At 43.1% G+C, this 26,948-nt stretch overlaps 1 protein-coding gene across 7 annotated transcripts in view; it reads left to right on the forward strand.

Moving 5' to 3' along the window:
* Positions 1-26,948, forward strand: part of raraa (retinoic acid receptor, alpha a) — a 145,391-nt gene that overhangs the window by 46,251 nt on the left and 72,192 nt on the right. For all 7 annotated transcript variants that reach the window (XM_034571609.1, XM_034571605.1, XM_034571607.1 and 4 more), the window contains one exon: positions 18,468-19,284. In XM_034571609.1, coding sequence (XP_034427500.1) covers positions 19,131-19,284 — 154 coding nt within the window. In that variant the 5' untranslated portion in view covers positions 18,468-19,130. The remainder of the gene's footprint in view (positions 1-18,467; positions 19,285-26,948) is intronic.

Raw genomic sequence — 26,948 nt, forward strand, 5'->3', positions numbered from 1 at the left:
TTTGCCTCACTGGATTTTGATTTCTGCATGGTGCGCTTGAAGGTTTTTTAAAGATATGGAGCGATAATAGATAATCTACCTCCCATGATACAGGCTAGTGGAGGGGCAATAATGCAAGAAACCGAGAGCGTATGAATTGCCTCTGTTTGCTGAATGCTCTCCTCCCACCTCATAGTTATATGGTGGGTGATGCTGTGAGATATTAAATGGGCTGACAGAGTGCCCTGATGTTCAAGTTCCCCTTCATATGATAGTGGGATATGTCTGATGGTATGAGGTGCAGGGAAGGGGGGGTTGTCTGCTCTCCTCGCTGGTTGCGGAGATGTGAAGCATGGGAAGGGGAAAAATGAGGGCTGTATGGTGGAGGAGGGAAGGAGCAGGGCGAGGTGCTGATGGGAAAGAGACAAATGGCGTGCCAGTGTCAGAAGTGGTCATGTGCCGAGGAAAGAGTAGGGGAGAATGAGAGGGAGGATGGAAGGAGGGCTTGACTGATTAACCTGTTTACCTCCCTGAAAATGCTCCAGGCGCCATTCTGATTAAAGTTCAGTCTTTCATCTATCATCGCCATGGCTGGCTTGAACCTTCAGAGCTGCCGATACCAAACACCGTCAAAACAGTCGAGCCTCCGACCTGAGCCACAACCACAACACCCTCCCAACAGTAAACCTCATGCTCTCAACCAACACCCTTCATTTGAATCTCATCGTTCTTTGTCATCTCTTGACTTTTCGGAAACCCACCTGCCCATAATTTATTTTTCTTTCTGCCTCACATGGTGAGTTTCTATGTATGTATGAGTTTTGCATCGTTTCCTCCCACTCTGCTTCTAAGCTTCTTGCTCTCAAGACTCAGTGGGGACAGTACTTGTGTGTCTCAGTCTGTTTCCTCCAGTGACGTGCTTTCCCAACTCAAGGCTTTTAGCACCTCCAGCATAATACGATTACACCCGTTTGGGGACGTGATATTGTCAACGGCTTTCTATAAATATCCCTCCAGTCCAGTTGCAGAGGCACAGCAGCACTGTGAGTGGACTGGAGGCAGCGATGGGCAGAGGCAGCGCTGTACACAATGTTCTGGCCAGTCAAGCACAAATGTTAGCCCTTTTAAAAGCTTTTTGCAACGTCAGAAGTCCAGTGTGTGGTTGTGCGTGTGTGTGTGAGGACAGCCATATGGGAAAGTAGAAGACAGGAGTTAGCAATTAGATCCAAAGTGGCGAGTGAACCTGTACAGGTGCAGTGGATAGGCAGGCTTCACTCTTTCTCCTCCAAGATAAACAACGGCATCAGTTATTTCTTTTAACACTCAAAAGCGACAAAACGGTATGTTCTAAGTTCAAGTGATAAAGCCCTCTAGCATCTGTGGTAATTATGAGTCTCAGGAGAAGAAAAAACATCAGTTAACAGTCAGTCTGGTCCTGTTTCCCATTATATTGCATGTTTTATTTTAAACCATAACCATGTTTGCTCCCTTATCTAACCAAGTGGATACTATTCCAATCAGGTCCCCTAATTTGTATTAGAGCTAGGGATGGTAATCCTGGAAAAGTCCAGGCTGCACAAAAAATGGTACCGATCCCACCCTCACCCATCAGCCCTCTAGTCAAAGTTACGCCCCAAAAACACATGCATTTCCATGAAATTTTGTCGAAGGGTAGGGCATGACCCAACATATAACCCAACAAATGTTTTGGCGTGGATCCAGATTAGGGGACAGATTCAGTCATTTGTTTTCATATATATGACGTGTTTCAACATTTTGATTTAGTTCTCAGAGAATAATTCATGGATCTTGATGAAAACAATTATCCATGTTAAGGGGACTGATATTCATGAGTATGTGACATTTGGTGTGGATCCAAATAAAAATAAACTGATTTCATAGGGGGTGATTGATTGATTTGGATGACGTTGATTATGTTGACGCGTCGTCTCAGCCCTATTTCACTTCTGCATTTCAGCACCAGGCTGTCTAGACTAGTGCTGAACTGCCTGTCTTGTGGTGCAGAACAGAGTGTTAGTTTTGTTTCCATATTGGGTTTTTATATTTGCTCCATAATGTAAATGTACAGAGGATGTTAGAAACAGGCCCAGTTTGGTTACAGCCCAATAAGAGAGTAATTCAAATTTCACTGGGGTTCTAAAAGAATTTGTGTAGGGCTGGGTTTTCTCTCCACCAGTTACCCTCCACCACCTCTGTTGGAAACGTCTGCTGATGTCCACCCTCCTGTGTAAAACTATGAAATGTTGGCCTGCTCCGATTTCAGCTCCTTCTCTCCAGTGTTGAGCTTCTTGGATCCCTCTCTCTTTTTCCTGCTTCTCAGCGATGGCAGAAAATTAGGTCAATACTGTGTTTGATCACGCTTTCGCTCATTCCCTTGGAGCCTTCCCCGCATCCCCTACCCAACAATCTTATTTTAAAACTGCCTCTTTGTTTTCTTGCTCATTATCTGTCTTTTTCCCTAAGCTTTGTCTCACTTTACTTTCCATGTTCTGTCTCTGCTTCTGCCAAGGAAAGTTTACTGAAAACACATGGGCATGGGTCCGCCTCGCCATGCCTCAACACACAAGCCTTCAGTCACGCCAAACAGCAATACAGACCAACTAAAGTCATGCTTCTTGCTCAGTTTTTCTCAAATGCAGAGGTTTTTGTAGTCTGTGCTACAGTGAGGGGTTCTGATACCAATACCAGTTACAGAAATGCCTCTGATACTGCCAAAAATGTTGGGTTGGGCATTGGTGAATCTACGTAGGCTACTGATCCGATAGCACGTCATTAAAGTTTCGCCCGGATAAAAGTGCAATTTTCTTTTTACGGAAATCGCTTATTCTTCTCCGCTCCAAAACAGCAGGGTTTAACCTGAGCCAGGCCGTACAACAATGATAGCTATCTCATTTCCATACAGGGTAAGTAGCATACAGCTGTAAAAATACTTTATATAAATTGTTATTTTTTAAATGCACTGGTATCTGATCGGTACTCAGTATTGTCCGATTCCAGGTATTGGAATCAGTATCAGGAAGGGAAAATGGTATCGGAACATCTCTAGCTACAGGGAATGAATTAGTTTCAAATAGTTACCATGGATATGAGAAGCATAATTTTGTTGGAGGTTTTGTAATATACAATTTTCTGAAGTGATTTAATAAGTAGGCTGTATAAATGTTATTCAATTATATTTGGCTTATGATCAGATGAAAAACCCTGGGATTTTGTACTTGTGTTGTTGTAGATTTCTCTATTTAGCTGTCTATTTTCTCTAACTACCGTGAGCACACACTAATGTGGCTGTGTCGTGCGTGGCTTTTGTTCCATTCCGAGCCAAAAAGCACATATGTCCACGCGTATCCACATCTGTGTACACAAAATTAGCTTAGAGAGTGCTATTACTGGTCTACGTGGACCCTAACCCCGGGGGCAACTGGAGAGGTTTAGGTGATTTCACTTCAGCCCAGACAGCCTATATGGTGTTATAGCAGCCTGTGATGGACTGATTTAATCCCACTGATGGTGCTCATAAGACACAGGAAGAGGGATAGACATGCACACACACGCACACACAAAGTCACCCTTCAGTCATACATGTGGACATAACAGGGGTTGTGTGTGTGTGTGTGTGTGTGTGTGTGTGTGTGTGTGTGTGTGTGTGTGTGTGTGTGTGTGTGTGTGTGTGTGTGTGTGTGTGTGTGTGTGTGTGTGTGTGTGTGTGTGTGTGTGTGTGTGTGTGTGTGTGTGTGAGAGAGAAAAAGAGAGGTCAGCAGGGCTAACACAGTCCCCTGGCTGTTCTCAAGGTTAATGTGAGACTGACAGCGGCTGCTATTAGCGGCCTTCAGATGGCTTCCACCCCCATCTGCGGAGCTGATTCATCCCGGTGGCAGCGGTGCATTAAGATGTAACAGCTCCACTCTCAGGTGTCACTCACCCCTTTAGACTGTGCCCTTCATCATAATTTTACATTTCCTATTAACTCCTATTGTCTACCGCTGTGCACTAAAAGGATAGGTGCTGCCGTTACCGCCTGACGCTCACGTGTCACTCAACACTTTCCTAATGTCATTATTTCATGTCGCCCCATTGTGTGTTAATTGAAATATCTCAGACATTGTCTATATGGTCCATTAAAGGGACAGGAGCCTTGTTCTTACGTGTCTCCAGTGCTTTGCTCATTCATTTATATATTCAGGGTTTCACTTCTACTCGCATAAAGTGTGGCTGAGGAGACGGGGGGAAAAAATACCATCAAGAAGAATTGCACTCTGGCATGTTGACGTCTGCACCCAAACCATCTAAACCTCATTTACATTTTAATTCAAAGACATTAAGCAGATGCTCTTATCAAGTGCAGGTTGATGTTTAGTGTCTTGCTCAAGGACGCTTAGGTGAGGAGGGTTGAGCAAGTTAAATGAAAGCAATCAAATAGAGATGTTGTCTTTTTTCATGCTTAATAGTCACATTTTATTTTTAGTTTCTATTATAGTCCCCAATTTTTTGTTATTACATTTTATCTAATGACCAAAGTGGAAGCTTTAGAACAAATTAGGATTCAGCCTTGGTGGGAAAGACAGAGATAATAATTATATTGCATTTAGAAAATAACAATCAACAGCATACAGACCTAACCATTAAATTAATGTATAAACATTATTTAGATGGATTATTGAAAACAACTAGCATCAGCCTCAGCTACCAGTGTAGAACGCAACATGTATAATCAATTCCAAGCGTTGCTGACCCTGTTTTCTTTGCTAACAGTTGCTGTACAGTTAAATTTTGCATTTTACAATGGAACAACCGCTTACATGCTCAGGAGATGAACTAATGTTCAAGCAATCTGTGTACACGGGAACATGCATGCCCAGTGTACGTCAGTGGTCACATGATATACGTTTTTTTAGCATGTTAGTATGGGCGGGGATTAAAACTGATACAGAGCCAAAACGCTAGTGAGGACAGAGATCGTTTAAATTTGGAAAGTTTGGAAATTTTAAAGCATCCTGATAAGCAGGGCTGGCAGAGAGTGGAGATGAGGTGGGTGGGGGGGATGCCTGGGCCCATATGAAGAGTGATGATGTTGTTGACTCACTGTCGGCCGGATGCCAATCAATCAATTAACCAATCAATAGTCATCTGGTGAGCGCCTAAGGACTCTGGGGAAAATCTCCCAGAAACACTCGAATCAATTACTTTCCGCCGCAGCCACAGGCTCACACACAGGTGCACGGACCCATACGCACATATACACATTTCTACACTTACCTGGTTTACATGTTAAGGCCACTGCCTCCCGCCTTTTCTCCCACATGCCGAAAAGGCCAAGGCATCAGATTGCAGTGCCTTGGGAAAAAAGAAAAATTAGGAAATTCTGTCTTTCCCCTCGTTCCTAATGCCTCATCCCTTTTTGTCTCCCCCCTCTCTTCTTCTCTCTCTCTCTCCTCCTAATGGAAAGCAGCATACCCCGGCTGCCGACAGCAGCTATATTCAGCTACACTATAACACAGTTAATAGATAGGCCTGGCAGCTTATGGAGCCCATGCATTTTTAAATGTAAGTTTTATGACTCCTGGAGAGCAAGTGAGGGAAGAGAGGGAGGAATGTGCTTGATATTCGTTCCTTGAGCGTCTATATAAGAAAGTGTGCCTGGAAAGAGAGAGGGAATATGGAGGGCAAGAGCAGTGGAGAAGTTGAGCATCAGTTTAGCTCTTGTTTGCTTTCTCTCTTTTGCTCTCTGGGGGAAGGGAGGGGAGCTTTTTTATCTTTTCTTTGCACGGTTTTATTTTTACCTCTATCTCTCCCTTTACTTATTTGAAGTTCTCTGTTTCTCTTTCATGCTTAATTTAAGGTGCAGTACGCACACACACACTCACACATACAGGCCTATCTATAAGGTCATTGCGGTCATGAACCCTGTTATTAAGCAGTATATGGCTAAATCCATCCAACTGTTGTTTTTATATTGTCTCGCATGCTTCCAGATGTCAAAAGGATTTATTTGCATACATATAGTGCGTGTATGTAGCGTATGCATTAGGCTAATGTGAGTTTTTTAATCTTGCAGCTCTAGATTAGTACAGTGACCTTTGGGAATCTCCAGGCAGCTCAATCTCATACACACACACACACACATGTTGTATGCTTACATATGCGTGTGTGTCCTAGAGAGGTCATAGCATGTTGACCACCAGTCTGTAGAGTTCATCTATGTCTGGCCTGACCCACAAACCCCTGCCTACACTCTGGTGTTGCAAATAAGCACAAACACACATGACTACACACACACACATACACAAACACACAGCATCAGGCTCTGAGTGATCTCACTGTGCCCCACATTCTGCCTCTGTTGGCGCGCTTGTCTTGCTCATGGCACCAGTGGTGAGCTATGAAGATATGCGTTTCCCCTCCAGGGGGGAGAATGGCATGCAGAGTGTGGCGCAGTTTGCTCAGGGGTGTTAACCGCAGACCAGTACACCGCAATGGGCAGCAGCACTATAGGTGATGGCAATTCCATTCCATATTGACATGCGGGTACAATCATTACTGATGGTTGAATTACTGCACTGTACTGAGATGGGTGTGTTTGATCGCTGACATGTTCTCGTTCACATTGCCACACTACTGCAAATGGTGCTAAAGCTGTGACCCTCAGAGTTAACAATGTCTGTAAAGAAGGGATTGCAGCTTCATTCTGTTGTATTATTCATTGTAAACTGCTGAGTGTGATATAGGTTATAAACATGAAATGTACTGTGAGGCCTACGAGGTGATATAAGGTTAACTGTGCCTGCATATACTACCTGCAATGTAGTAGGGACTGCAGTATCAATTTTTAAACAGTGTAGCATAAATATCTTTCTTTTCCAAGGGCCCTGGTGCAGCTTTCTTTTTTATTCTTCAATGCAAATCCCCACTTTGTTTACAGTAAGTGCTTTTATAAGTGATAGCAAGTCATTTAATTTGGAACAAAAGGATTTTTAATTTATTGTTATAATTTTAATTACGATGATTTAAAAACCTGGCTATATTTACACATGACTGGTTCCATTTTGCTGGTATTCATTCAGTTGGCGCCAAAGCAATCCAGTCTCCAAGTTATTGCATTTACTTACAATATAACTACAACATACATTTTCTGTTGGAAATGGCTGACTGGCTTATGTTCCCAGGTAAAACTACAACACAACTTGAAATCACCTGCCAATCGCAGCCAGTCAGGTACATTCATCCACTGTATTACGCTCATCAGGGCTAGGGGGGAGGATGATGCTGGTCAAGTAGGGTATTCCAGACGGCCCTCTCCGCATCCAATCATGGATTTCCTGAACTGAATTTGATCTTTTAACATACACCACTTGTGTCGCCCCATGTGTAGTCATGCTGGTCTTTTATTGGTTTGAACGAAGGGAAACAGCGCCAAAAGATGTACCAATTGTGAGTCCACTGCTTCACTGTGCTGCTCATAACTGCATGTATTTTTCACATCTTGCCTATTGTAGCTCTAAGCCTATAACAGTATGTTTGCAAAGGTCATGTTTGAACAAATGAGCCCCTGGTTTGGTAACGTGGTGTGAGGTGAGTTATCACTTTGTGCAATGGTACCTTTATATCCAATTGCCTCTGTCAATGGGAAACAAAGATAAAGCTCTGTGAATATGCAGATTTACACAGTTTGAAACACCCAACGGTGGATCATTCAACTGATTTGATTTAGACTTATATAAACAAGAAGCTTATGAGCCCTCTGGAAAAAGTGACATTCAGGCTGGTGAGTCAAACTAGCTTTTTGCTACACACACACACTTACATGTCATGGCTGCAGCAAACATCAATTCATATCTAAAGAGGCTCATATGGATACACACTGCTGCACAGAATAATTGTCACACACGTACAGATACACACAGTTAACCAGACAAAAACCCATACATACAGAGGCCAAAAATCCTACCATAAGAAACATTTAGTTTGTCTTAGTTTTGAAGTATTACTATGTGTTACTGTATTCTTAGAAATACTGGTGTTATCAGCAGGGGCTGCCTGGAGGAACCACACACTGTCCTTGTTAAGACGGCACACCCGCTCAAAGGAGCAGATCTTGTCTGATCCTCTGGCAGGCAAGTGGCGGCATAAACAGGAAGGGGCCCTGCACTTCAGTACGTCATTTGCTCTCATGTCATTGGATCTTCTGTGTTGAAATGTGCCGAAGTGTTTTGCAAAACATTGTTCGCCCAATATCCTGAGTAGGTACACGAAGGTGACACTACCTTAGATGTAGACACACATGCACAGTTAGTTATTGTGTTGGCTGCAGAGCCAGTTGTGTCCTGTTCCCTTATGAGGATAGAGAGTGACGCACATAACCTGGTAAAGTTTCTCATGCACCCATAGAATATGACAGCGTAAGTGTTCTGTGTGTATGTGTTAGCTGGTGGGGGTTGTTGAGTCTTTTGGAGGCTCTCTGACCAGAAATATGGACTTCATTTGTGCCAGGCCTCTCCCAGTAACGGGAACAGAGTTAGGGGTGGACTGAGGAAGACACACACACACACACACACACACACACACACACACACACACACACACACACACACACACACACACACACACACACACACACACACACAGACGCACTCATGACACATGAGTTTAGGCTCACTCGGCTCATTATCTTCATACAAAGCACTGTATTATCTTTACCAACTAGTATGAACTCTCTAATCTTGCAGCAATTAATAACTACATTTTCCATTTTCAGATGCCCTCCATTTCCTCTATCTCTGAATGGGATCTAATTAATTTTATAGACATAAACATTATTGACAATGGAGACTGTCCTTCGCTCTCATAGAGGAGTGCTACTTCCTGAAGCAGTAGTTGTGTAGAGTATCCATAGTTACGTTTTATTGTTAGGTGACCTCCAGCAGCTAGTTATTATGATGGCTGCAAACAAGGAAGTCTGTGTTCAGAAGACATGGGGGTGGATGGATCGAAATAACATGGAACTTAAAGTCGGGAGACGGCTCTTCGTTTCCTGTTTGAAAGCACAAGTCGTTGCTGTACCATGACCTCTCCTAAATCTTAACTGTGTTAGTTATTGTAAATATGATGTTGAAGGACGTTAAACCTTTAGATTGTACTTATTTTAAAGACACACTGGCATCCGCTTTCTTATTATCTTATTTTGATTGATCCTGCACCAGTTGGAACTTGGCTCCAGGAGAATTTGGGCAAAATTGGCCTTCAGGAAATTGTAATGGACATTTTGACTATTTACAGACAATGATTATCAAAAAAATCATCTGCAAATTAATTATAAGTTGCAGCCCCACGTTGTTAAACAAATTAGAGATGTTCATAGCAAGGATAATAACAATAGCACACACAGGTCGTGCACAGGCTGTTTTCACAGTAATATTGGGAAAATGAATGAAATATAGAGTGATGCTTGTGTGGTGCTCGTCTAATGATGGTCGGGCCGCTTCCCTTTAAAGAGAACACAAGTCTTGTCCTTGTGATACTGTAAATCCTCATCCCTGGGCTTTCTTGCTGCCTTTGTGAAAAAACACATGAGCCCACCACGACTGTTTTTTAAAACAAGTCCAAGTAACGCATCAAAGAAACTTTATAGCCTGAGGTTTTGTCAGATAAATTATTAAAGTGGGCAAGTGAAAGACCTAAGGAAGCGAGGGATCGTCAGGACAGCACCAGAGGGCTGGTGGAAGGAGCAGAAGCGGTGTGTGTCTGTTGGGGAATGAATAACATGCACTACAGACCCCAGACCGCAGGAGGCATGACTCCTTTACCACCAGGAAACCTCAGGGCTTTCTGCTCTGTGTTCGGTTTGCTGTCACTTTACTTCTCATTTAGTTTGCCTCTTCTCTTCCACCCACATTTAGTGTTACCATGTTATTTCCTTCTTGCTCACTGCGTTGTTTCCTTTAGAGTTTTTACCACCTTCTCTCCCAGCATGCTTCTCTTACTCTATAGCCCCCTTTCCACTGGTCAAAAAACCCACCAACACCCATGAACATCTGGCTTTTCTCTGGAATGGGAATGGATACAAACAGCATTCACTCCCGGGTCAAACGATTCTGCAGTAGAAAGGTTTTTATCAGCTCTGGCTCCGACCGCAAATTACTCCTTCTTCTTCATCTTTATTTTGGAAATCTAGAAACTGACGCTGCACCTTTTTTTGGGGCTACGTCATAACGCAGCTTGAAGTTCAAGGTGCGTTATGACGTAAATAGCCATGAAAGTTTGTTTACTTATTGTTTTTTACACCTTTTTTCTTTGTATTGTGCAAGATGCAACACTGGCAAGACGGTGAGGTGAGAGAGCTTCTCAGTTTCTGGCGAGTTTATGACATCAAACATGACTCACCAAGGGAAAAACAAACAGAAAGGCAAACTTTACTGACAACGGGAATTGAGTCAACCACCTTTATTTAGTGGGTTTACCCATGTTTAGAAAACCTGCTTATACCTACAAATTTTGTTGTAAAAGAGTTACTGTATATCTTTATTGCTTACTTCCAATGTCGCCCAATGCAGAGCATGTTCAGCCTTTAACTCCCTCTCTGCGTTGGCCCTTTTATCTCCTCCCACCCCACCCCTCTCTCTTGGCTCCCTTCCTTTTTTTCTTTCCAGCTCTCTTGCTCTCACCTCTCCACTCTCTTCATATTTCATATTAAGCAATCCTTTCCATGGAGCCAGCTGTGTAAACAATAGGGACTGGCCCTCCATGTTTTCTCAGAACGAGGGGAAAATGCCGGAAAACCTGGATGCAAGGAGCTCGCCACACGCCGTCCACACCGATGATCTATGGCCCTTTGTCTCCACGACCTCCTTTGAGCACGAGTGGGACTTTCTGGGCAGAGTGTTGATTTTTGTGTGTGTGTGGGGCTGAGCGTTAAGCATACAGCGCAGTGTGTTTATGCGGGTGTGGGAGCTTATCTGTTACCATAGCCCCCTGCAAATATTGACCAAACTGAATAGCTACAGTGAGTAGCTCGAAAGCAAATGCAGCATGTCCTGCTCTGCCAGATACGCCTGCAGTTTTTTTCAGCAACGGCATTCTCACCGGAAATAAACTGTCTTGCTTCACGGAGAATTTTGCAAGAACACCCCTATACCCCCATTACTGATAAATAAAGTAATCTCAGCTGTGGTTCACATTCTGCAGCTGACCCATATTTAGCAGCACTGGCTCATGCTCCTTGTCTATGTATAGGTCTATAAACTGTCAACCTATGCTGTAGGCAGCCTATTTGTACATGGATGTTCCTAGAAGCTGCTGGTGTTCCTGGGATTTAACACTCTTCATTTGATACTCTTTATTTAATTGGTGGGTTGGCAGACTTACTTTGGTGGACACGGTTAGCTAAAGTGTGGGTGTGCATCTGTCAGGGGTTTGCTGTGTGTGCGTGTGTGTGTTTATGGGACTACACGCATGCATGCAGGTGGGCAGATGGTCCAGTTCTGCACCGACAGCCACAGCAGCGCTCATTTTGTGTGAAGGAAGAAGGCTACCATCTTACCCTGACACACATACACCACTCATCCCTGGGTTTATTTTTTGCAGGTGCAGTGCTTGTTGGCATTTGAGATCATTAAAGGCTGACCTTTCTGAGGTGAGGCAGAAATGTCACCTAGCCTTTGCTGACAAGTGGACTCACCCCATAGGGGGCCTTGGCAAAACGGCTGAGGATTCTCACCTCCCTGGATGTGCACTTAGCACCCTTTAGCCCTCTAGCACCACACTGTCTGGCTGTCATCGAGAAGTAGCTCCCACCTCCGGCTCTCTCACCCGCAATGCCTCGACTCATGAGGATTCTGACCATCTCGAAGCAACGCAGGTGGAAGGAGCATCGAAGTGGAAGTATTGTTGGCTCACGTAGTTGCAAGGTTACCTTGCGAGGCAGCTGGATTGTCCGACATTGGCAAGATCATGTGAGAATCATTTCTGACAGACCAATCAGTAGAACTGTTGACAGCTACGAGTGTGTGATTGGTTAGCTGAACCCAAGACATTGTCGATACATGTTGGACACATGAGTCTGCTGATACACCAGGACAACTACATACCATTTAATCTAGGGAAACTCCTGAAAACCTACCCAATCTGAACTAGTAATTTACAGTAAATGCAGTGTTCTGTAAGTCTCTCCCCCAGGGCACATAGATGATATGCACATGTGGTCCAGGATATGACTTGGACACACGCTACATGCGTGGCTGCACCCCCCCCCCCATTAGCTTAGACACTTGTTGATACACAGCATACAAACTTGTGTGTCTCACACATCTACATCACGGCACATAAAACTACACACACACGTATATCACCGCACATAAAACTACACACACACACACACACACTTGCTCTCAGATGTGCAGTATTCACACACTGAAGCGTGCACACATGCTCATACTCTTGCCATGTGCCGTCTCAATTCAGAGGTACAGTATATGTCCACCCACGCTGCTTTGCTCATAAAAATTTTAGTGCATCGTGCTTCAGCGACTTCCATTATGTGTACCACTGCAAATCCAGACAGAGCCAGAGTCAGAGCTCACTCTGTGCTGTTAAAGACTGACAAACCACTGCGGGCCAGCAACCTGTGGTCTTACCTGTGGAGAGATCTTTGTACAAATCCATGTGGGTTTTCTGCTCAGGACATTACAGTGAAGGTCTTAAGTCATCATGTTAAATGGTGAAATACTGTCTATTGCAGGTGCGACACATTGACCATAATCAAATGACAGGTTCAGGAAAGCAACGTTATTCATAAAGTATCATAAAATATCATATACAACATAGTAGCACTTGATTTGATGTTGTGTTTATAGTTCTTTGATATTTGTTATTTACTAGACAATAAAGGAGTGAGAATCATTTCACTGTACTGCCTTGGTTTACACATAACATCGAATAATGCTGTTACAGAGCAATAACATATCCGTAAAAAACAAACACTGACTGTATTGTTTAAGCAGCTAAGCTTCTCTTATCAGCTGCTAACGGACTCTACAGTCATGCTTTGTGTAGCATTGACATCACCATGTGACTAGTTTTAACTCATTAGCACTGAGGTGAAGTGCTGCTGCCATGGACCACCAGCTGCACACATCGGTGATATGTAGCACTGGCAGCACCCATGTCAGAGATAATTGATTATATAGGAGAGATATACATTATAAATGTTGGTGTGTGCATGTTTTCATAGTGTGTGTGTGTGTGTGTGTTGTTTTTATGTCATGCATTGCGCTGTGCTTTTTTCAAGCTATTGAGAACAAGTGGTGTGTGTTAAACTTCCTGCCACTGACCTCTCTGAAACTTGGATAGTATGTGCGCGCACCTGTGAACATGTGTGCATATGTGTGTGAGTTGAACTGCGTGTATCTGTGGACATGTGTGCGTTTGTGCTTTTTGAACTGTGTGCACATCCAAACATGCACGCCTTGTCCATTTACGTGCACGCTGGAGCGTCTTGTGTATGCCACGCGTTGTATCTCCCGTCCCCTGTGGCTGTGTTCGCCGCGTTATCTGCCCATCCACCGCGACCTCATGCTGCCATTTGCTGCTTTTCCCGATTATTAATTCAGCGTTTGCTGTCACAATCAATTACAGTCTCTCGTGCCCAGCGACCTCTGACTCTCCCTTCTCTCGGCCCGTTACATGCCAAACACAGAGTTAAGACCAAGTGACCCAGATTGTTTGTTTATTTTTTCCTCCTGCTGTAAGTGATCATATACATTCCCTCAGGAGGTGCCCTCTGTACAGCACCTTGCCTGTTTGCTCTTGAGTATGTTGAAATTAATTTGGCAGATATAGGCTAGCTGTATATGGTAAAGGGGACAAATATAGCTATATAAGTAAAGGCTGTAGAGGAATTGTTAGGAACTCTTTGAAAAGATGTACATTAATGGATCCATTCCAGGCCCCAGGGTCCCTGCAGTGCACTTCTATAGGCTCCGCTATTGCATTACCTCGTCATCTCAGACTCCCGTACTCCATCATGTCTGTTTTTAGACTACAGTGTGTGCATCAAGCAAGAGCACGAGTTAATTTTTTAGACGTATATGTAACACAGGCGCTCAGAAAGTGAACATTCATGCATGTCTTACCATCTTCAGTGTTTGTACTCATGCATGTTCATATGAGATGTATCATGTCGGCCTCGACAGCACTCAAGAACATCTATACTCCAAGAGAGACCAGCAGCTGCACGTCATTATACACACAACTGCTCCCGTTTCTTCTTCTCCATATCAACGACCTTGTGTGTCAGCCGCACCATATAGAACACATACATCATACAGTGGGAGGCACCTGCTGCTGAGATTCGAGTGCGCCCTGTCAGAGGAAGTGATGAGAGATTAGTGTGTTTGCGTGAATGCAGTTGTATGTGTGGGTGTGTGCTTCTGCATGTGTTAGTGTGGGTGAAGGACAACAGGAGAAAAGAGATGTGTGCACGATGAAAGATAGAAAATATTAGATGTCTGTTCGTGTGTCTGTGTGTCTGTGTGTCTGTGCATGTCTGTGCATATGCTTTATATTTATGCACATAGAAACACGCGTATGTACAAACGTAAAGTGCGTGTGTGTATGTGTGATATGACATGTTGCATGTCGTGTGCCAGGATTTCCGCGGACCCTGTCCAATGCAGGATCAGAACATCCAGCTGTTTGTGAGAATTGTGATTGGTTTGTGTGCGTTGACAGGAAGGAGGATGTGAAGTGCATGTCAGCAGCTTTACCCAGCTTTGGTGTTGCGTGTGCGATTTTCACAGCAGATTATACTGACCCCCCCAGTTGTGCCTTGATTCCTCATAAAGTGGCGTGTGTCTGATCTTTGTGCCTCCGATGTGAGTGCGTGTGTGGTTTGTCGTTACTGCTGGTAAAGGGATTATACAGGTGCTCAGTTATGTTCTGCTGCTGTCCAGCCTCTGTCGTGTGTGTGTGTGTGTGTGTGTGTGTGTGTGTGTGTGTGTGTGTGTGTGTGTGTGTGTGTGTGTGTGTGTGTGTGTGTGTGTGTGTGTGTGTGTGTGTGTGTGTGTGTGTGTGTGTGTGTGTGTGTGTGTGTTCCTCTGTGCGTTCCTCTGTGCATGTGCAAAAAGGACTTCTGTTTGTATGGCGTGTTTGAAATGCTTCAGCTGTACCACTCAGACATTGTTTACATCATGCATCAGAAAATGTTTGTCTTTTCCCAGCTGTGGACACTGGGCCTCATTCATGAAAATCTCTGATGCAACAGATTCAATTTAAACTCATAAATATACTTCTATTTGGGTTTTTTTTGTGGAATTCATCAATATTTACAAAGGTTTAAAGGTAATAAAATAATAAAATGGGTCCACAGTTGCAATGTATAGGCCTATATATAATAAATTAAACAAAGTAAAAATTCAGAAGATGCAACATACTTCAACAGCATTTATTTTTTTTTCACAACATTTCTATGTTTTACAAATCTCAGGTCATGATATGGTGCAAAAGATAGATATTAACATAGTCAATTGTACACAATGTAACAATGATGTCAACCTTGTTTCTGACCTTGGTCCCTACTTTCAGGTTTGAAAACACCCTAAATTTAAATAAAAATGTGAGTTGGAACTTTTTGGAACTGCACCTATCTGCACCTATCCCTCAGAAAATATATGAGAAGCTGCAACAATATCCTTCTCTATCTATGCACTCTGACACCAGTAAAAAGAATCAGTTATGAAGGCACCACAACAAAGTTACTGCTAGTGTAAGTGCATGGTAATGTGTGATGCTGCTTATCATTCAGAGTAGCCTCTCATGGTGCCCGCACTAGATGCTGTAATGATAATGATGAAGGAAGTGGCCCATTTCCAGCCAGTCAGTCCTCTTGGTGTCCCAGTGAGTGGTATAGTTCCTCATTAAAAGACCCAGTTCACCATCTGTAGCCTCTGGCTGGTGCATTAAAATACATTTTATATGGTTTTACATCACTTCACTTTATATTTTTGACAATGCTAATGCATTTTACATGATCGTGAAAGTGTACAATGTGGAGTGTATCCAGGCTTAAATTCATAATGCTAATGGTTGTGTATTACTCTGTATTATAGAACCAGAAATATTATTCTTATATATTCTCTTCAACTCTTAACTCTCTTCTGGTTTAATGGGGGGCTGTTCAGGAGAGAGAGAGAGAGAGAGAGAGAGAGAGAGAGAGAGAGAGAGAGAGAGAGAGAGAGAGAGAGAGAGAGAGAGAGAGAGAGAGAAGGGCTTTAAAAGCAAATAAAACTATACCCAACTCCCGTGGGCTTTAAAAACGCTAGTAAAGCTTTTGCACTAATACAAACTCATACAGCTCTCAGTCCTGATCACCACACACACCAGCTCACCGTGACAGGGTGACGACAGGGCAACAATCAATAAAAACAAGGCGTGTAATAGAAAGCCAAGCCAATAAAATCTGCTCTCCATCTGATTAAGGGACATATCGGGACTCCACATCCACTACCTGCAGTATACACACTCAAACATGCACAAACTCACAACTCTACTGCAGTTTGGTGTCTCGTTCCCATAAGTAATTACTCATTTCTCTTATGTGCAGGTGTATAGTTACACACATGCACACACATGGTCAGGTCTTGCACTGAGCCCATAAGGAATCAGCTTTCAGACAGTTACACCCAAAGAATGTCCCTGTAATCAAAGATGGTTATGATGAACCTGGGCCGCTGCCTAGACAAAGACTCCAACATTGTTTGTTTAGAGATAACACGGTTTCATTTATAGTTTCTAAATGTTTTATAACACATCAAATGCTCCAGTGAAACTGGTGTTCAGTGACAAATAAGTGTTAGAATGATGATAAACTTGTTCGAAATTATTTTTTAGGATGCATTAGGTTTGTTCAAATTTACAGTTTTTGTTAATATTGCTTTAATGTCATTTAAAATGATTGAGTGTGCCTGAAAATGCTCATTTTGAAATCACACACGGAAATTGATTTTATTAGCCATCCATTCATTTTATATACATGATGATACTCAGAAACCCACTCCCAAGATTCTAAAGGATCTTAACCAAGAACTTCCTTTCTATGAGATGACAGTGCCAACCACTGCCCTGTTAGAATCATCTCTAAATTTGAAATTGTTTTGTGTTTTTGCAATATTGACAGACAATATTTATGTCACTGTGATAGTGTTGCATTTTATTCTGACTTTATATTTAATAATTTATTAAGATGTTATTTTTTTTTATAAAAAAATGAAGATTGCCTGGTTTATTGACACAATCGAAGAACCACGTGTTGAGTTAAAATTTCGAAGTAACCACAAACAATGATGCCTTGAGAAAGTTATTCCTCTTGGTAACTATTGAATTGTTTCTCAACATTTATTTCATGACTTTTATTGTTTTTTGGACTTTTTGGACCCCACCACATTATTAATGCACCAAATTATGCAATATATTTTGTAAGAACGGTGTTCATCTCTCCAGTAGAGTTTCAGAGGCTTTCAGAGGCATAGATGAATTATGCTTTTTTTCCTTTCATTTGTCACCCATCTGCACAATGCTGCCACCAGCGCTCCCCACTCCCCTGTCATACCCTGATGCTTTATGTACATCATACAAGTGGGAACAGGCACACAAACGTATCTGACTTGACCCCTCACTCTTTGCAGGAGTTCATCCATGATGTCCTGGTGTGATTCATGTTAGAGTAGCACATTCCTGAGCAGAAATACTGCTTGTGCAAAGACACATTCCCCCTGCTTATTCAGTGTGTGTGTGTGATGAAATGCTTCTTAGTTTTACTGCTGTGCATTGCATCCACTGACTCATAAAAGGGTCATTACAGTAAAATATAAGTAATGCTCATGTTATGACAAGCTGTTCGGAGACATAGCTCTTCTCTTACTACTGCTTATGTTGCGGTGCTTGTGATGGGCTTTATGATAATTGTGCTCTCAGGGTGTTTGTCAGTGCCCTTGTGTGAGCTCATGCTTTCTCTGATGATTCCAGGTCTGTTTGTACATGTCTTGGTCCTAATTTGGAAGTAAACTCCGCAGCAGAAATCTCTAGTGGTCCCAGAACGGCGCTTTGGGTCTCACCTCTGGCTCCTGCAACTGGTATAATTAGCAAAGTTTTCTTTTGTGTTGCTCCCTTCATTTATGTTTTGGCTCGTCTCCCACAGTATTTGTACTCTGTTACCCTTAATGAGCGCACGTATGAGCACACAAAGCGGCGCTGAGACATCACACGCCCGCTGCTCTCCTCACAGTTTTAACACTTCATTAGATAATTAAGGCGGATGGGGTGTTTTTGTAACATTTCTGATGAGACATTACCATTAATTAGCATCAAAAGACAAGCGCTGCTTTGCTCAAGTGCTTAAGTACGAAGGCAAATGATCTCTTTACCTTGTCACTGCAGCACCAAGTGATCTCTCTCTTTCTCTCTCCCTCTGTGTTTTTCCATAGGCAGAGGCTGTGCAACTGCAAAGAGGAAGCCCGTCCAAAGAGAAGAGCTTTGTTTTGGCATCATGTGATCTGCGCATTCCCGAGCACTCTGCAGTGGAAGAGTAAACCTACGCTCCCGTGGAACCATCGCAACCACTAGCGCCCTTATCACCACTATCACCCCGCCTCACTGCAGTCATCAAAGTCACCTGTTCTTGACTCAACTTGCCTCCTGTCTCTTTCTGCTCCTTCATCTTGAAGATAAGGAATGGCCGTGTTACTTCCCAGCCTCCCCAATGCCTCTCGCAAATAAGGCCTTTCAGTTTGTTTCACAATACCAGAGAAAGGAAGGATAAAACTCTCTACAGTCCCCTTTTATACCTCTACCCCGGGTCTCTTTTTATCTTTGTGTCCTGAGTCACTCAAGCCTGAACACACACAGTCACTAAACCGGCAGGATTTTTGACATCTTCAACAGCCATTTTAAGGACCAGTTTCCAAACCATAAGGGGATTTTTACAAACTTCATCTGACAAGTCTTTTGGAATATCTACTCATGCCGCCTCCCTATGGGGGATTAAATCTGTACAGGAATCCACACTGACTCCTCTTTGGTGCTATTAGGTCTTGTTAAGGTGGTTTTTCAGTGAAGTCTGTTTGTGACTGGGGGTGGACTGAGCCATCATGGCTGGGAAGGGCAACCCGCTGCCGGGCCCCCACCTCAACGGCTTCCCTATGCCCACCTACTCCTACTTCTTTCCCCACATGTTGGGTAGCCTATCGCCTCCAGCCCTGCCAGGACTGTCCCTCAGTGGGTACAGCACCCCTTCGCCAGCCAGTAAGTAAACTATGTCTTTTGCCTTTTATTTCTGGTTCATGTTCATGCTGTTGTTATTTTTGCAGGTTAGTTTTTGAGAGACAGGCAAGATTTACTTTCCCTTGTGTGTGTCCTTGTTTGCTCTTGAAGCTGTGGCTCACTGTTTCCTGCATAACTCCCTAACAATGAGTGTGCACGTATATATGTCGTGAGAGTCTGCTTGTAAAAAGACACTTTCATTTCATCCTGTTTGGATCATTCCTAAGTAAAAATGTGTCTGTGGGTAACAGAGAGTGGTACACGCACACGCACATCGCCTCCAGCGTTAGCCTTAATTTACACGCCCACACACATCAACACACACATACACACTCAGAAACATCACAAGCAAATGAGGCAGGACAGCCAGAAAGGAGCATTGTTTATCTGGGTAACACAAATTTGGCAAGAGTTGCTCAAATAAATCTCACAAATGCTATCTCTGCAACCAACCTTCATGGTGCAACTCCTTTACACAATCAATCAAAAGCTCACTTGCAAAGTTTCTTATTTTGAAGTCAAACGAGGAGAAAAGTGCTTTTTTTCGTAAGGAAAGAGAAGCTGCTCTGTAATTTATTATTTATACTGGAGAACATTTGTTTCACCATGAACGGTGGTGGAAGAAGAATTCAGATCATTTGCTCAGGTAAAAACAGCCGAACCAGTAGTATTTATTAAGCAGAATGGCCCTTTTCAGTGTTATATATGGAAAAGAATAGCACACATTATTTCTATTATTGATGTAATGATTTATGAGCATTATGTTTATAATGAGCAATTGTATCAACCTTATTGTATAGTGTACATGGTGCAGCATGGCAATAGAAGTATATGTTATGCATTATGAGAAAATGTTTAACTAATTGTTGAGTATTTTTTCCCTTTTGAAAAGGTTCTAGTTTGATGAATTATGATTTTCATACTATGAAAGACAGACTAAGAGATTAACTGATACTGTTCTCACCACAGCAGACCAAATAATCGTAATACTCTGCTAGATCTTAATGTATAGAAATAATTTTTGTGCTGTCTACAAACTTTAAAGTTGAAACTCTGCAAAGCAACTCTTAATTATAGATGACACATGTAGTGGTTTAATAATTAAATCATGGAATTTAAACTCCAGTGGAGTGGAAGTATGAATTAATCCAGTTTAATATGAAATGCAGCACTGCAGATCAGAATCCCGAAAGAGCTTTGAAACTCTTCCGCTGGTACAACCCCTGCCTCTCACAGCACACTGAGTAACACCGACAAACAGGCAGATAATCAATTAAACGGCACTGGCAGCAGCAGAAATATGAACTAAGGGAATGCAGTTAGTGGTGCAGATGTACAATCAGGTGGTGTGTATTGGCGTGGACAGGCCTGGCAGACCGCTGCCGCACTCTCACAGGTTCAGAGGGGGTCAGTGTATTGACTTTCTATCTGCTGGAGTTTGTGTTGGCAGCCAACATGGAGGGAAGTGAAGAACAGTTAGGGCCCAGCCCAGTCACTCCCACTTCCCCAATAGCATATACCCAGCCTCACTCACAAAGACTGGAATTCCCATCAGGTTCCTCTTTTTACACTGCTGCAAGTGTGTGTGCTTCTGTTTATGTCTCTGTGTGTGGTTGTGTGTGTGAGTGTTCACTCTCCCAGTGTTTGCCATGCAGGGCGGCAAGGTTCCTTCCCTCTTGCCTGGACAAACATTTCCTGTCTGTAAACATTGGAGAGCCATGGACACCACAGCTTCCTGACGAGCACGACTACACACACACACACACACACACACACACACACACACACACACACACACACACACACACACACACACACACACACACACACACACACACACACACACACACACACACACACACACACACACACACACACACACACACACACACACAAACTCACAAACTCATGCTGGCTCATTTTATCTCACTCCTGCTCCTCCTCGCATGCAGATAACTGCAAACATAACTCACACATGGTCTCTCTCTCTCACACACACACACACGCACACACACACACACATAGCAACAGAACCACATGTGTCTTCCTCCCCTCACTTACACTCCCTGTGACACAGACATACTACCTTCCCCACTTTCTCTTCCTCCTCTACCTATCCACTTCTCTGGCAGATCATTTCTCTCACCCTCCCTCTTGCTCAAACACCTCTTTTTTTTCTTTTTTTTTTCTCTTTCGCTCACATTTTCACACACTCACACTTGAAGCCAAGCCATTACCGACTCCGTTCAATGCCGAGCAGTGACGAAAGAGAGAAAGACAGAGAGTGAGTGCTGAGGGAGGGGGTGGGGGGGGAGCGAGAGAAGGAGAGAGAGAGAGAGAGAGAGAGAATCTGGTTGTGTGGAGCTTACAGAATGTCAGATTGGAGGCAAGAAAGCCTGCACCACTACCTGTATGTGTTTGTGTGGAATTTGTGTTTGTGCAGATAGTTGATATAGCTTGACCTTGCGATTGTTGATTTTTCCTGCTATTGTCCAGAATAATAGTTTTGTCCTCGCTATTATGACTTTTCAATGGTCATGTTGTAGATGCTGTGCAGTGCATGTACATTTAAAATATTCGTTATGGTCCTATCTGGGAAATGAAGGACACATGGTGACATGATTTGATTCAAATTTTCTACCCTGCACTGACACCCCACCAGTTGATCCAATCCTTGTCTGGTTTGTGAACACCCACATTTATCATTTATTTATTTGAATCGGGGAAGAGAAACAAATGAGAATGATTAAATTAGAATGAAATTAAAGTTACGAGCTTGGGATCTGAAGGAGACTTCCCCATGGAGCCTATGGACACTGGTGGTGGTGATGAGGAGGAATTGGGGCACGTAGCTGGGAAGACTCATGAAGGCTTCTGATTTGATGGTTGAAAGGAGATGACCGGTTATCTAGAGTTGAGGTGGTTCAGGGGTGGAGGTGGGTCACCAGGTGATCGATGTAATGAGTCTAAATGACAATTAAAGTGAATGAGCAGCGTTTCGGTTGATGCATGCTATGCATACGTGTTAGTCCAACGTTAGGAGGCATGTACAAGAAGATAGTCTTCCTGACTGAACTTTCGCTTCGCTTCATTTTTCCTCTAAGTGAGCTAGAAGTATAATGGATGATGTGAACAGTCATAGAGTTTAGATGCTGAACCTTTTTCTGTCTTCTTTTCTTTCTGGTCTCTCTCTTTTGTTCATACTCATCTTCCTCCAATGTGTTCTCAAAGTCGTCCACCTCTTCTTCCTCAGCTTCTTTTAGCAAATCACAATAGACCAATTATTTGGACCATGCAGAGAGCAGAAGGGTAATGTCAGCCTATAACACACTCTTTCTGTGTGTGTTTGTGGGTGTTTGTGTGTGTGTGTCTCCAGCTAGAGACTCCTGGGTTATGTCTTCACATCACATTATCTGGAAATCATCAGGTTAGGTTATGCACCAGAGCAGATCGGTTTCAGATATTGATATTACATTTATTGCCTGAAGCTTTATTAGTTAACTGAATATTATCACTATGGATTGATCACACGCACACACATACAAACGCGCACGCTGCTGCATTGAACAAATATCCACATCCAACAACATGGGCTCATTACACCCACACAGATATGCACACATTTCATTAGCGTTTTTGATTAAATCCTTGACGCCACACGCCTGTATGAATACAAAACTGTCTTCCCATAGCAGCCTAACTATTGATCCTGTTATTATCACTAAAGCCCTCTGCTGTCTGTCACCAGCTCGAACACTGTGCTATTACATTAGCATGGTGTTATGAGGGATCATAATGAATGGAGCCAGCTTGCTACCTGCTGCCACAGCGGACTAATTGGCTTTTCCCCACAGAGCGCTCTTGTTTCCGCAGCCACAGTAATTGCTTGGTACAGGAGCGTTTCCTACTGTGGCTAACACACATAAGCACCATCGCCTTTGACTTATTAGGGGGCACAAAATGGCATTTATGAATGTACTTTTGGACCAGTAGGAGAGATATGAAAGGATATTTTCAGACCTCAAGGAAGCTTGTGTGTGTGCGTGTCACCTATCCCGTATCCCATTAAGCAGCCGGTGGTGGAATGCATTGACCATGGGTAAATATGGATATGGTAATGTTGGCCAAAGTGTGTGTTTGTGAGCATGTGTGCACTGGTTTCTGGACAGACAGGTGGTTCCTCTCTGCCCCGGTGGTCTGCAGGAATCAAGGGAGCATGTCAGTACACTCCATGGGTGGCAAAAACACACACACACACACACACACTCACACTTACTTTAACATACACACACAAGGCTCGTGGATAAGGATAATGACTTGAGGAACTCTTGCGATGTGCTCCCCTTTGGCAGCAATCCAAAGTGTGTGTGAATACCACGCAAGCATGCACTTTATTGACTGAGGCAATTTTTTTCAATCAGGCTACCAGGTACCAGCCGTTTAGCCACTTCAGAAGGACGCACACACACACTCACACAGAAACAGCACCTCTGGGGAGCTGCTTGTCATTATTGGAAAGTCATTTGAGGGGTGCCGATACTCTTGATGGTGAGGACGCAGGCTTATTAAACATGGTGTGTAAAACACATCTAGCATGGCAGCGTAGCACTCATTCACCCGGGCTTAATGACCTTGTTAATTAACTACAGAGCACTGGGAGGCTGAGAAATGAGCACAAGGACTGTCCTATTCTTAAATTTTCAAAGAAGTAATTGTCTCTGATGCTACTTTGAGATAATTGCCACATCACAAGTAGCTGAAGTAGTTGTATCCTTTGTGCTGAACCAGATAAGAAATAAGTTAGTTTCAAAAGGTTTAATGCATGTCTTAATTGTAACGAATCAAAACATAAAGGTTACAACTTTCTCCACCGACTATTTAGATAATTCTGTTCCTGTTTCTCTGAAAGCACATCAAATTATTTTTTTTAAAACATGAATAGTCTTTTGATGTTTTTTTAAAATAAATTAATCCAGAATAACATGATTATTATGACCATATTTTCATTATTACTGAATTATTGTACATATGTTAGACAAATGTTTGTACATTAATGCACTGTACATGTAACTGCAGCCTCAACCAACAGGAAATTACAGCAATAAGGGAAATAAGTGAATTACTTACAAATTATTTATTTAACAACAATGTCAAGACAAAGTTTGCATTTTAAAGCCGAGTTGACACGACGGCATGGGTCAAACTTTTCTGTTTGAGCACTAAAGAAAACTAAGCAAGCCAAACCGAACCCAACAGATATTCTGAGCCTGATGCAGTTAATATGAGCTGCACTGAGTTTGTGTTACCCTGTCCCTCACAGATGTGGTTATTACTTGATTTCTCCAATTACAGACATGTGCAGTGTATAAAGAGCCCTGATTGGCTGGAGTTGGCTAGAGTTATCGATGACTCTGTCTAGATTTCCAGCAGGTTGAAATCTGATCGCAGTCGGCTACGCGTCTATGACAAGTTGATGGTGAGCCTCTGAAATAACGTCTTTTAAGTTGTTGCCGATTGCCAAATTGGGTGGAAAATTGCATTGTGTGAACATGGCTTAAGAGAACATTGCTCCAAAACATAGATAAACATTATCTTGCTCATTGCTGATTGTCATTCTTTTGCATATGGCTTCTAGATTATAGTTACAGTCAATATAGAAGCACAGAGAAGCAGACTTAATCCCTGTCCATCCACCTGCCCAAACTCTGTGCTCCTACTTCCCAACTTTGTGCATAAAGGGCACATTGCTCAAAACGAATGTAATTATAGAGGACACAAAGCTGAGGCAGGAAAACACACTCCATCTTGTGCAGATATTGAAAAAAAGATGTAGACGCTATGAATGCTATACCAAACTGAATTAGACAATAACTCAGTGCTGCTCTAATCAATACTGATGCTCGAGTAATTACAAACTATGTTATGCTCCTGGCCTCACATCTTACTGGCAGCAACAGTCCACAAGGATACACCAGTGTCACTATACATTAGGTGGTGCGGGTTTATGTGTACATCTGATTGTGAGGGGCCAAGATGGGGATTTTGTTGTGGATCAAAGTGTGTGTGTGTAGGAACACGCCTGGCGGAGAGAAGAAATAGGGTGAAAGCAAAGGGGTGAACAAAAATATGAGAGAGGCCGACAGAGAAGCAGGGAGATAGAGATGCAAGCCTTCTGTGCAGATGTGACAGAAGTGAGAGCCCTGGGCGCGCGCGCACACACACACACACACACACACACACACTTACACACACTTACACACACACACACAGGCTTTGGCAACACCCGTGTCCTGTGCCAGCCTCATGTGCCAGCAAGCTTTGCCAAGAGGGGCTCCCTCAAGAAAACACATCACCTTCTCCACCGGCCCTCTGGTCTTCCCCCGTATCTATCCCTCCTCACCCCCTTCTCTTTTGGCCTCTATTTTTCTCTTGTTCTCTCCCCCTCATTTCTTCAGCTCCAATCTTCTTCCCTCCCTCCATCACTACTTTCTGGGTATTTTTCCTCTTTTCTTGCCTCATTCATCCACACAGCTTTCTTTCATCTCGTAAGCCCAGATACCTTAGGCCAGTCTTATACTTTCAGCACGTGTAAGTGTCTAAATGAATACAAAAATGAAATGAAATGAAATGTAAGCACACAAGGGTTCTGTGGGATGTAAAAGTCGTCATCAGAGTATGTACAGCATCTGAGTTTTCTCCAGGTAGTCTGGCTTTCTCCTAAGACTTACAGATTTGTGTTTTAGGTTAATTGGAGACCATCAGATGGAATGTGAGAGTGAATGGTTGTTTGTTTCTGTATGTCAGCCCTGCGTTACACGGTCAACCTATCCAGGATGTAATGGATCGGTGGAAGGGCTCTAGCTGTCACTCTCCCTTCCAATTAGTTTTCCACGCAGACACCGGTTCCACGACAAGGGTTCTAGCTGCACATGAGTTGAAAAACAAAAATGGATGCTGAAACTCAAGTGAATCCATGTGAGGACATCTTGCACTACCCTCAACAATTCATCTTTAATAGAATATAAAGACATCAATGTCTTGGCTTATGCATTGGTTTTGGGCTGTGCATTGATTGCCATTTGACTTGATTCATAGTGCGTATGCTTAGAATATATACTGTACAGTAGACTCTGAACTACTCCACATGTGGAACGTGGACTCAAGTGGAGTCTAATACAAACAACTATGTGTCTATGATGTCAGCAGCTGTTCGTTTACATGTCTGCAATGGAGTATAACCCAGGGCTCCCCACTTCTCTCTCTCTCATTTACTATGATCCCTCTTTCTTCCCACCCTCCCTTTCTCCACCTTAGGACTTGACAGAGCTATCATTACCCTGCCACCTATTTACTCGCAGCCTGTTATTTTCCATTTGCTTTGAGGAGACCCAGGGCCAAATCGCTGCCCAGAATACTAGATCCTTGCCACAGGATTTATCCCAGAGTGGCTTGGCAAGTGTGGTCCACTATCCCTACAACCCCCAACCCCCCTTTTTCTCATCCCCTCTCTCTCTCTCTCACTCTCACTCCCTGTCTTTCTTTCTATAGGTTTTTTCCCTTCCATGGCTGCTTATGCAAATACAGTCCTTCCTTTTTAAAGAGCTGTCTATTCATAATCCGATGGATGGCTCCATTTTCAGAGTGAT

This window comes from Hippoglossus hippoglossus, chromosome 19 (genome assembly GCF_009819705.1).
Source record: "Hippoglossus hippoglossus isolate fHipHip1 chromosome 19, fHipHip1.pri, whole genome shotgun sequence".
Taxonomy (NCBI): Eukaryota; Metazoa; Chordata; class Actinopteri; order Pleuronectiformes; family Pleuronectidae; genus Hippoglossus; species Hippoglossus hippoglossus.